This window comes from Castor canadensis, chromosome 8 (assembly GCF_047511655.1).
Source record: "Castor canadensis chromosome 8, mCasCan1.hap1v2, whole genome shotgun sequence".
NCBI classification, from domain to species: Eukaryota; Metazoa; Chordata; class Mammalia; order Rodentia; family Castoridae; genus Castor; species Castor canadensis.
This window is the reverse complement of record NC_133393.1, coordinates 149,866,548-149,879,670: the sequence shown is the minus strand read 5'-3', so window position 1 is coordinate 149,879,670 and position 13,123 is coordinate 149,866,548. Positions and strand designations below refer to the sequence as shown.

The window sequence follows — 13,123 nt, the reverse complement described above, 5'->3', positions numbered from 1 at the left end:
ACCTTCATATCAGTACTACTTACTGTTAGATGAAAGCAAGATTCAGCATCAATTCTGTTTCTGTTTTACATTTCTGTAGAGATAAATTCCATGAAAACTTGTTCATACAATTATAGTTGGGACTAGAAAGTTCTTTATTATAACACTGTCAATCAATTCTATGAGTTCCTTCCAAGTAACATGCCAACAATTATATAGTGATGTATTATAAAAATATTTTTCAGTTTTTGCCAACTGCTAACTTAAGTCTTCATTATTATTGAAGCGAAGAATTAGAAACACCTTACTTAGAAAAAGATTTGCTAAAACAGTCATTAGGAGTAATTTACTTTCTTAATTTCTGGGAATAATACCAAAAAAAAAAAAACCTTTACTGAAATGTATCAAATAACTACTAATTAAGCCTGTTATAGTTTAACCTAATATAGTCAGCAACTGTGGGAAAAATAAAAATATTAATTACCTTATATCTATCAATTCATTAATTTTGGGGAAAATTGTTTTATTGCTTTAAATATGTTTTCATCAAGTCTTAAAACTGCAGATTTGGTTCATTCAATTTTTGGAAACCATCTGGGTTACATGATCTGTAACCTAGTTGGCAAAGCCAACCTTCATTGTCAAAACAACTAGCCAAGTCAGATTTAAAGTTTTTTTTTTTCCCAGAAATGTCTTACTTACTTACTTAAATAAATGTAAAAATAGACATTGCTTGATTACCTTCATACTCCTGAGTTCTTTTTCTGGCTCAGCTTGGACTCTGTCAAGAGTTGATGACATAGGGCACTCCCTGCCCCAGGCTTTCATTGCTTGACTCTCAGAGTACTCTTCCTTAGAAATGATGCATTCTTTGGCAGTAGTTGGGGGATGAAATGTACAAGGACATTAAGTGAAATTTGTCACCTGTCCTGTTCCACACTGTACTACAGTAGATCATAGATCCAAATACTAAAATATACCAAATATACGGGTGTGGACCAAAATAAATATTCCTTATTGCTATTGCTTTGTCATTAAAAGGAAATGTGTGAGACAGGACACTGAGCTTTTCATGTCTTAATTAAACTCCCCAAACCAGTTTTTTTTCTATTCTTTTGAACTATTGTGTGGTGCTTTCGAGGTTATTATGCTTTGGGAGGATACACCATAATAAAAATGGATGAAAGATATGTCTTTTTTTTGTGCAGTGGGTAAATGCTGGTTATGAATATGAAGGGAAAGAACTGGCCTAATGCCTCTCTGCACTTGCATTCTCAGGCTGATGACTTTTTGGAAAGAATATCTGTAGACATTGCAAATCTGGAAATTGATTCCTTAAAAGGGTGTATGCCCGCCTAGCCCTGGGAAGTCTTTCTATACCCCCAATAGTGAGCATACATCAGTGTGTAAAAAAAGCTTTCCTATACTTCCTTTGTTTTGGGGGTGCTAGGGATGGAACCCTCATGTGTGCTAGGCAAGTTCTCTACCACTGACTGAGCTACATCCCCAGGCCAAGAGTTAGACATCAGAGGTACTAATACACAGTGATTAACATAGGAAGGCAAAGGCTATTAGACTGAAAATATTAAATTTACTAAAAATATAGAACATCAGTTTATTTTCATTGATGTATCTTTTTATTTTTAAATTAAAAAATTTAAATTGTGTTGTCTTATCAAATAATCTATATAAATCTGATTAATTTCTCTTAGAACACATGAAATTCATAATGCAATAATAAAATTCTTTAATGTTAATTTGAATAATTATAATTTGTCATTTCTACATTGGTACAATTTCCTTTGAATAATTTTCACATTTTCAATTCTATTTTCTGTTTTACTCATTACTATGTACTATTTTATATGCACTACTATGTTACACCTTATTTAAAAAATATTGCAGAAAATAAAGCTATAACAGAATTGTTGATATGAGAATGGGCTATAGAATTTAAGTTGTGTTTTTTAAGTAATTCTGAACTTGCCCACTATTTATAGTGCTTGGCAGTGTGATTAATAATACTCATAGGTTACCATTGGTAGTTGATATATATTTAGCAGAAAAAAATGAATCTTCAGAAGTGATTAGCTTAAAAATTATGAGCTACTATAAAAACATTGCTTTTTTGCCAGAGTAAAATCTTAGCTTTATGTTGTTGACAGAAAATGCTTCCAAGATGGGACTAAAACAAGAGCAGTGCCAAGACATCCAGTCACCTGCTGGAACTGCCTTGTCCAAGGAGGCTCTGCCACTCAAGATGAAGGCATGGAAGTCAACAGAGGTGAGGTGCTGCTATAGTTTCCTTTGGCTGCAAGTTACCAAGAATATGCCTTAAGGCAGCTCAAGTGTGTTACCTCACAGTTCTGCAGGTTAGAAGTCTGACCTCTGCCTCACTGCGTTAAAATTGATGTGTCTGCAGGGCCACTTTCCTTTCTGGAAGGTGGTCTGTTTCCTGGCTTTTCCCCCAGCTTTGTTTGTTCTAAGAGAAACTGCTTATCTTTTCCGTGTGTGTGTGTGTGTGTGTGTGTGTGTGTGTGTGTGTGTGTGTATGTGTGTTGGTGGTGTTCAGGATTTTAAATACAAATAAGGTCAGACTGTTGAAGTTTTCCTTTATGGCTTGTGCTTTTTAAAAAGTCTTAAAGTATTTCTTATCTTATTTTTCTTCTAAGCGTTGCAGTCCTTATGTCCTCTAGAACTGTACTGTATAGTGTAAGATAGAGGTCTTATTTTATTTGTGCCCTGTGGGTAGGCAGTATTTACTGAGTAGCTACATTTCTCTCTACTCATTAACAAACTTTTTATCGTGAAATAATTGTAACTCATAGGAAGTTGCAAAAATAGTACAGAGTCCTGGGTATCCTTTCCCCGAGTGTTGGCATCTTACACAGTTGTAGTAACAATACCAAAACCAAGAAGCAGACACTGGTATGTTAAGTGCTAACTAGTCTACAGATCTTATTTAATATTTAGTTTTTCAATTTACTATTCCATTTTTTAACGTTCATTTGTGTTTATATACATGGTTCTGTGCAATTTTGTTGCACATATAAATTTGTGTGACTCAGGATATAGAACTGTTCCATTCCAACAAAAGAAGTCCCTCATGCTATCCACTTCCACCCTGTCCCAACTCAGGAAGAAAATACATGCAGAGCACATATCTAGCAAAGAACTTGTACCTGGAATATATGAAGAACTCATAGAACTCAATGGTAAAAAAGCCAGACAAATCAATAAGAAAGTGTGCAGAGATATGAGTATATTTTTCACCAAGGAGAAGTTATAATAGTCCAAATAAGCATATAAAAATATGCTAATCCCATCTTCTGGCAAAAACTAATGCTTTCTTCATCTTTGTGGGGTTTTTGGTCCTTTGTAGAATGTTCTAAAAATGTAATAAACAATATGTAACCTTTTGAGATTGAATTTTTTCACTCATTAAAAGTGCTCTTAAGGTCCATTTTGGTTGTTGCACATATCAGTCATTCATTCCTTTTTATTGCTGAGTAGCCTAGCCTCACATTATAAAGATGTGCAGGAGTTTATTCAACCATTCACCCAATGAACATTTGGGTTTCTGGTTTGGGGCTGCTGTGAATATTCATGTATAGATTTTTGTGTGTGAAGTTTTCATCTCTGTAGGATAGATGTCCAAGACATGGATTGGTGGCTTGTATAATAAGTGCATGCTGAGTTTTGTAAGAAACAAACTCTTTTCCAAAGTGGCTGTCCCATTTTATATTTCTCCCACAGTGTATGAGAGATGGTTTGCATCCACACCAACCTTTGGTGTTATCATTATTTTTATTTTTGCTGTTTAGAGATATTGATATATCATTATGGTTTTAATTTGCATTTCCCAAATGACTGATGGTGTGGATATCTTTTGTTTGCTTATCTGAGCCCTTAAAGCTTCTCTTTGGTGAAATACATATTTATATTTTGCCCATTTTCCAATTGATTTGTTGGTTTTTTTACCATTGAGTGTTGCAAGTTCTTCACGTATTCTAGGGAGAAGTCCTTTGCTAGATACATGACTGACATGTATTTTCTTCCTGTTTGTGTCCTATCTTTTCTTTTTAACAATATCTTTCACAGCGAAAAAGTTTTAAATTTGATGAAGTCCAGTATATCATTTTTTTCTTTATGCATCACACTTTTGTGTGTCCTTTTTCTAAGGACTGTACCTGATCCAAGGTCATGTAGGTTTTTTCCTAAAGGTGTTAAGTTTTCAATTTAGGGTCTACGTTTTATTTTGAATTAATTTTTGCAAGGAGATGAGAAGTGCAGGTCAATAATTTATTTGCCTGAGGATATCCACTGGTTTCAACATGACTTGTTTTTTTTTATTTTTATTATTCATATGTGCATACAATGCTTGGGTCATTTCTCCCCCCTGCTCCCACCCCCTCCCTTACCACCCACTCCGCCCCCTCCCTCTCCCCCCAACCCCCTCAATACCCAGCAGAAACTATTTTGCCCTTATTTCTAATTTTGTTGTAGAGAGAGTATAAGCAATAATAGAAAGGAACAAGGGGTTTTGCTGGTTGAGATAAGGATAGCTATACAGGGCATTGACTCACATTGATTTCCTGTGCGTGTGTGTTACCTTCTAGGTTAATTCTTTTTGATCTAACCTTTTCTCTAGTTCCTGGTCCCCTTTTCCTATTGGCCTCAGTTGCTTTTAAGGTATCTGCTTTAGTTTCTCTGCGTTGAGGGCAACAAATGCTAGTTAATTTTTTAGGTGTCTTACCTATCCTCACCCCTCCCTTGTGTGCTCTCGCTTTTATCATGTGCTCAAAGTCCAATCCCATTGTTGTGTTTGCCCTTGATCTAATGTCCACATATGAGGGAGAACATACGATTTTTGGTCTTTTGGGCCAGGCTAACCTCACTCAGAATGATGTTCTCCAGTTCCATCCATTTAACAGCGAATGATAACATTTCGTTCTTCTTCATGGCTGCATAATATTTCATTGTGTATAGATACCACATTTTCTTGATCCATTCGTCAGTGGTGGGGCATCTTGGCTGTTTCCATAACTTGGCTATTCAACATGACTTGTTGAAAAGCCTCAAATGCAGTATATTTGAATGTGGGCTTTCCTTTGTGACCCATGGAATTTCTCACTGGGGAAAATCCTGTCATCTCTATTTAATTCTGAGGTTATTATCTCTGATTTTCTTCAAATATTTTCTATTATTTATCTTTTTTTTCTTCCTTGGACTCATTATCTGGATATTTTAATAGTTCTCTTTCTGTCTTCATATTTCTTAACTTTTCTTTATAGTTTCCATTTTTTATTGTTTTCATTTTTTTCTATGAGAATTCCTCGATCTGATCTTCCAGTTTGTTACAGCTATACCCATTCCATTATTTAGCCCATCTGTGTTCTCTATTGCAGCTATTTTGTTGTATATTTAATGTTTATTTCATTTTTCGTATCATCTCTTCTTCCTGTTTTATATTACTTATATCCTTCCTTACTTATTTTAGTGTGCTTATTAAGCTTATTTCAAATTCTTAGTCCATCTTTTCTAATATTTGTGCTTCTGATGAAATCTCTGATTTTTCTTTTTCTTTTGAGATACTTAAGTTCCTCAATTGACTGGTTACCCTAGAGGTAATGACTGCTCTGTCTAGGATTCTAAAGACTAGGCCTTAGTCTGTGCAGCCCTGTCAGCTTAAGTGGGCAATGGGGAAATGGGCTGTAGGGTAGGGAACACTCATTCCCATTCCTCCATAAGAAACCAAAATTAACTATTCTGCACTCTAGGATTAAGGCCTCTGGTTCTATCTTAATCCTTAGCACCCTAATAAGAAGCAGCCTTTGAAGGAGATGCTACTTGTTTTTGTGGTACTGGGATTTGAATTTAAGGCCTACTTCTTGAGCCACTACATCAGCCCTTCTTTGTGATAAGGTCTCGCAAACTATCTGCCCAGGTTTGCTTTGAACTACAGTGCTCCTGGTCTCTGCCTCCTGAGTAGGATTATGGGTATGAGCCACCAGTGCCTGGCTGAAGGAGACACTTCTTAAACTGTAAACCACCTGCCCTCTTGGGGCTTGTAAGAGGAAAGGTATGGTCAATCTGCAGAGTTTTGTGTGTGTGTGTGCTTTTTTTCCCCAGTACTGGGGCTTGAACTCAGGGGCTATGCCTTGAACCACTTCACCAGCCCTTTTTATGTTACGTATTTTTGAGATAGGGTCTCATGAACTATTTGCCTGGGCTGGCTTTGAACTGCAAATACGCCTGATCTCTGCCTCTTGAGTAGCTAGTATTACAGGTGTGAGCCACCAGCACCCAGCTGCATGAAGTTTTCTTCTTCCTTATTTTATCCTACCACTTCATGCTCTGCCTTCTGCCCCCATAAGGCTCACACCAACTCCCTCATGCACACACAAATGTGTTCAGAAAAACACACTCCCATCTCCCCAGGGGTCTTTCCCTTTCCTTCTCATTTTGATGTCTTCCCATTGTAGTGCTCCTGAAGGACAGAATACCCAGAACCAGTACCTGCTCTGTTCTTTCTTCAGTGTTCTCTGACCTTATCAGATGTATACCTACTTGATACTGTTTGTACTTCCTCATGCCAACTTACATCTTTAATTCTGGCACATAGCTCTTCAAATATTACTTTCTATTGCCTTGAAATTTTTTTCTGCTCCATATCTATTAGATATATTTTGGGCCACTTAATCTGTCATCTTCCATGCCTTTCAACTGCTTTTTAACATATTTTTTGTCTTGTATCTTCTGTTGCATTTTAGACTATCTTTTAGTTCATTTATTCTTTCATTGGTACCTAGTCTGGAATTTTTCCTGTTCAATGAGTTTTTTTATTTATAATTCTATTTTTCGTTTCCAGGATCTCTGATCACTTTATTTATTTATTTATGAGGAAAAAAAAGCAGAGGTTTATTAAGCAGAAAGGAAAAGGAAAGAAAAACTCCTGTACAGGAGGGGGTCTCAGAAAGGCTGAGCCCTGATCTCCTCGTATTAACATCATTTATATTTACTTCATTTCTGCTTATTTTTGTTTCTTGTTTTTTTATTCTTTTGAATTAATACTATCCTTTCATTATTTTTTGAGGACTTTAAACTTACTCAGTTTTAATACTTTTTTAGATTTCCTTATTTTTTTCATATTGTCAAATGAATTCAGTTTTCTGTCTGTTTTGAAATATTGGATTGTAAGCTCATCTTTGGCAGCTCAAGTTTGTGTGTGTGCGTGTGTGTGTGTGTGTGTGTGTGTGTGTGTGTGTGCACGTGTTCTTTCTTAGCCCTCCCTGCTTAACAGGTAGACCTCCGGGCTACCTGTCTACACTCAAGACTTACACTGGTAACTTGAGGTTCCTTTCTTTCCTGGCATCAGAGATGCTGCAGATCTAGTCCCTAGGCTAAGGGATGCTGTGGTTTAGTTACTAGAGAAGCTTGTGTCCTCTCAGGATAATGCTTTTAGAAACCCCAGCCCCAGGCCATGATTAATTGTCAGATTGTTTCCACTTCCTTTATAAACAGGGGATCCCAGTGCCTGAGCTATTAAGCAGTGAGTCCATAGTCAGTACTCCTGTCTCCACTGGATGCTTTTAACCTATATTTACTCCTCCACGGTTGAGCTCCTGGCTTTCTTTTTCTGGACTGAGAGCCCCAAAGGTCCACAGCTTTAACCATTATGTGTTTCTGTTCATGTTTTAATCATGAAAATGTTAATCTTGTTTTTGAGCATGGCCATATCTTCTTACTCTTCACATTTGTATTTTTTCTTTCATTGCTGTGTATTTGGAGAAGGGAGGTATCCCCAAAGTATGTATTTACAGAACCATTGTGAGGGAAATCACTCCACTTATGACTAATATGAAATTGTCAGTCACTTAATTTTTGTTTACTGTGTATGTTTCTCCCACTAGAAGGAAAGCCCCTTGAGAGAGGAGACTTTTAGTCTTATTCATTATTGACTCTTCAATTGACAAATTTTTGTTAATGAAGAAGTGAATGGCTAGCAGACAACTGCATATATATATATTAACATCTTTTCCTTTCCTGTGATACTGCTCCTTTTTGGTCCTCTAGTGGAGTGCTTTGTGTAATGTTTCCTGCCATGATGCCTATGAAAGAGGTGAGAATTCTTTCTTGACCACCTGTTCCCAACCCTTTTCTCCAACCCAATTAGATATTGGATTCAACTGCTTTTCTAACAGCTCAGAAGATGCTTAAAACTAAAATTTCACTATTCCTTAGTTGCATAATAAATAACTCATAGATTATTTTAGAAGGTAAGGCATTAAGACAAAATGATTTTTAAATTTGAGATCAGCCTATTTGCTGATGATGACTTTTAGATAGAAAATAGATTTAAATAACCTTGTGTGCTTTGGTGCCAAAGAAATAAAATACCACCTAGCTTTTTGTATCAGTCTTTAAATACTGTTTATTATTGTTATTATTCTTATTTATTGTATCAGTCTTTAAATACTGTTTATTATTGTTATTATTCTTATTTAGGGTTAAGTCAATATCCACAGTTATTGACTTATATCAGTTCATATCTTGCATCAGTGAGAAAAAAATGGCACTCTTCTCTCAAAAGAAGTTTAGAAGCTAAATTTTCCTTTTCAACACATGCCTGTTTCATAGCAGTAGCCCAGCATCCTGTTAACAAGCATCTCCTCCTATACTGTCAGAAGCATCTGGTGCAATCCCAGTATGTCCTCTTCAGTACTCTGCGCCTTTAAAATGCAAAAGAAATAATCTAGCAAGTCAACAGTAAAGCTAATGTCATTGCAAATGAACTGCATGTACATTAACATCCTCATGTTCCTGGCACAGAACAAGAAAGAAACGTTGATTGCTTAGGCAGAACAAGGAGTGCTTAAAAATATCTTCTAAAAATTTTAAATAGAAACCTCTTTAACTATTCTCTCTCTACAAATGAAAGAAAAATTATCTTAAAAGCAGTAAATAAAATTCTTAACAGCTTTCAAAAGTACAACTGTGTTTGCCTAAGCGATACTTTCAAAACTAAGTAAGTCTCCACTTATGACAGACACAGGTCTGTTTTCTTTGTTCATACTGTTCAGAATTTTTATTATTAAACTTGCTAATAAGGCTATTTGCAGCTTTTTACCACCTCAAAAGACTTTCTTCTTTTTTGATTGAAGAGATTGAACAATAAGATTGTGATTTTTTTTGGTCATGGTTGTTTCCATAGCAACTGATAAGGAATGCTGTGAAGTGGTTCACACAAAATTAAGGTTGACCAAAACCTTCAGTGTAGTTGTGAGTTACTAAATTGATAGTGGTAGATGATTAATGTTTGCCTCCTACTGCTTCTACTTATTATTTTGCTAATGAAGAACACAGAACTTTTACCCTTTGGTTTATTGCTATGCTGTTTATTTTATTTGCAAAAATTTGAACACATCAAAGTTGTTAGAGAAATGGAAATTGTGCTTTCTCTAATTATGTTTATTCATCATTTCCTCTGTCTCTTTATTACATCACTGCTTCATGCTTAAAAGTCCTTATTTTTCATTTGTACTTTTATTATTTCTTTTTCAGTTACAGAAAACTTATTGCAAAAAGTACAAGCAACATAAAAGGGTAAAGATTCAAGAACAAAGTTTGTCCTTACTCCTCTGCTCCTGCAGTTCCTCTCTTCAGAGGCAACTGTTACTAGCAGTTTTTATGAATTTTTTTCCAGAAATTTTCTGTGAACACAATTTTTTTTTTGCCTAAATGGAATCATTCAATATATATTGCTCTGCAGACTGTTTAGAACTAAGCAGTATATCTTAGTGATCTTTCACATAATAAATGTAATCATTCATTGTATGCTTTTCCAAAATAAGCTTCTTTCACTGAAGTATATATTATGAGCTTATTTCTATATCAGTACATATAACTGTATTCTTTGATGAATAAATTAATCTTAATTTATTTAATCATTCCCTTCTGATAGTCATGTCAGAATTTTTCATGTTTCTATTTATTAAAATCAATGTTTCACTAAAAACCCTCATACATATTTTTTTTATGATGCTGTCCTGAACATAGACTTGCTGAAAGTTTATGCAGTACTTATTTTTAGTTTTGAAAGCTACTGCCAAGATGCCATCCCAAAAATTGTACCAACTTATATCTACTCATAGTGTATCAAAGCAATTCTTCTTATCTTTGCAAATAGGGAGTACTGACATTTTTCTTTCATTTTTGGTAGTATGAGGAGGTAGAACTTTTTTCTTTTAATATAATTATATGTAAGATTGAACAACTTTTCATGAGTGTTTCTTTTTATTAATTTTTCATGTTGTTTACTCATCTTCCTATGTGGTTTCTCATCTTTTTCTTACAAAAAATTTTTTGGGCAAGATCCAACCTAGGGTCTCACCCATGCAAAGCACTCACTCTGCCATGGAGGTACATCCCCAGACTCTTAACATTTTAACTATTTATTGAAGAATTAGCCCATTGTTTTTATTGGTCTATTCATTTTCAGTTTTTCATTTGATTTTTTACTTGATTTATGACTTTTTTACCTTATAGAAGTCTTCAATTTTTATGTGGTAAAATTCACTTATCTTTCCTTTATTACTTCTGGGTTTTAAGTATTGTAAGAAAGGCTTTCCTTACTGTAAGATTTTATAAAAGGTCACCTTGGCTTTTTGATAAAAAGACTACATGTTAGAGCCATTTTAATTTTGCAGCAAAATTACACAGAAGCTACAGAGATTTCTCTTTATATCCTCTTATCCCTCCTGTAACACAGCCTCCCTCACTATCAACATCCTCTACCAGAATGGTACATTTGGTGAACCGACACACCATAATCACCCAAAGTCTGTAGTTTCCATTAGGGTTCACCATTGGTGTTCTACAGCATACAGGTTTAGACAAATGAGTAATGACACCATTGTAGCATTATACAGAGTAGTTTTATTTCGCTAAAAATCCTCCATGCACTGACTGTAAACCCCTCCTTTCCTCCAAACCCTGGCAATCACTGATTCTTTCAGTATCTCCATACTTTTGCCTTTTTCCAAAAGGTTGTATTATTGGACTCCTTTGGTACATAACCCTTCACTTTGGGTTCTTTCATTTAGTAACATGCAGTTAAGTTTCCTCCATGTCTTTTTATGAATTAATAGCTCATTTTTTAGTGCAGAATAATACTCCATTGTCTGGATGTGCCACACTTCATCCATTTACCTGCTGAAGGTTGCTCCCAAGTTTTGTCAATCACAAATAAAGCTGCTATAAACATTCACATGCCACTGCTGGAAGATTATAAAAGTATGTTTAGTTTTATAATGAATAATCCTGGCTTTTTAATTTTTTTTCAACTGCCAAAAAAGGAAAAAAAAAGCATCATATTTTTAGTTCATTGCGGTTTTTTTTATTCATATGTGCATACAATGTTTGGGTCATTTCTCCCCCCTTCCCCCGTCCCCTCCCTTAGCCCACCTAACCCCTCTCTACCAGTCAGAAACTATTCTTCCCTTATCTCTAATTTTGTTGAAGAGAGAGTATAAGCAGTAATAGGAAGGACCAAGGGTTTTTGCTAGTTGAGATAAGGATAGCTATACAGGGAGTTGACTCGCATTGCTTTCCTGTACATGTGTGTTATCTTCTAAGTTAATTCTTCTCAAACTAACCTGTTGTCTAGTTCCTGGTCCCCTTCTCCTATTGGCCTCAGTTGCTTTAAAGTATCTGTTTTAGTTTTTCTGCATTGAGGGCAACAAATGCTATCTAGTTTTTTGGGTGTCTTAACTATCCTCATACCTCCCTTGTGTAGAGCAAGTTTTTAGAGATAAAGACTGGTTTGTTTGGGAAATGGATACTCTCTAGCTCTGTCTCAAAAACAGAATTAATGCAATTTCCTTTGTTTTCCCCACTTCATTTCATGAGTGTTTTCTCCTCTGAACACTCATGAAGCTCTGGCCTGACATCTACAGCTTTGCTAACCACAGTATTTTTCAGGAACACTGCCTAAGGATGGCCAAGGCTTTGACAGACTGATAGTGTAAAACACCTTAAAGTCGGCAGTGTCTGGGTTCTCATCTCTGAGAGAAAGGGAGACGATATGCTGTAAGGAGTAGAAATGACAGATTGCAAATCATGTAGCTGGGCTGGCTCAAGCAACAGAGCACCTGCCAAACAAGTATGAGGTCTTGAGTTCAAGCTCCAGTACCACCAAAACCAAACCAAAACAAAAGAATCATATAGCCAAAGTATCTGTGTACAGAAAGCCCTTGACAAATGAAGCTATGACTTATATTACAAGACCTTAGACTAGAATGTGGGGTGGAAAACAGGAGGGGGTAAAATGCACCTTAAGTATTCCTCCTGTTATTCCAATTCCACTGGGACCAGATAGGTGTCTGACATTCTAATTTGCTAAAGATGAATTGACTCCATCAGTCCATTTAGAGTCTAAGTGCATTAGACAGGATATGGCAAAGTTAGGATTTATATTTGTTTGCCCTTGATCTAATATCTGCATATGAGGGAGAACATACAATTTTTGGTCTTTTGGGCCAGGCTAACCTCACTCAGAATGATGTTCTCCAGTGCCATCCATTTACTTGTGAATGATAACATTTCATTCTTCTTCATGGCTGCATAAAGTTCCATTGTGTATAAATACCACATTTTCTTAATCCGTTCGTCAGTAGTGGGACATATTGGCTGTTTCCATAACTTGGCTATTGTGAATAGTGCTGCAATAAACATGGGTGTGCAGGTGCCTCTGCAGTAACCTGAGTCTCATTCTTTTGGGTATATCCCCAAGAGTGGTATTGCTGGATCATATGGTAGATCTATGTTCAGATTTTTAAGAAGCCTCCAAATTTTTTTCCAGAGTGGTTGTACTAGTTTACATTCCCACCAGCAGTATAAGAGGGTTCCTTTTTCCCTCACATCCTCGCCAACACTTATTGTTAGTGGTGTTGCTAATGATGGCTATTCTAACAAGGGTGAAGTGGAATCTTAGTGTGGTTTTAATTTGCATTTCCTTTATTGCTAGGGATGGTGAGCATTTTTTCATGTGTTTTTGGCCATTTGAATTTCTACTTTTGAGAAAGTTCTGTTTAGTTCACTTGCCCATTTCTTTATTGGTTCATTAATTTTGGGAGAATCTAGT

The 13,123-nt window shown here is 35.8% G+C and overlaps 1 protein-coding gene across 1 annotated transcript in view; it reads left to right on the top strand.

The window, feature by feature from the left end:
- The window catches only part of Enthd1 (ENTH domain containing 1), a 109,353-nt gene that overhangs the window by 38,471 nt on the left and 57,759 nt on the right, over positions 1-13,123 (top strand). Inside the window, exon 3 of the mRNA XM_020173463.2 lies at positions 2,145-2,263. Coding sequence (XP_020029052.2) covers positions 2,145-2,263 — 119 coding nt within the window. The remainder of the gene's footprint in view (positions 1-2,144; positions 2,264-13,123) is intronic.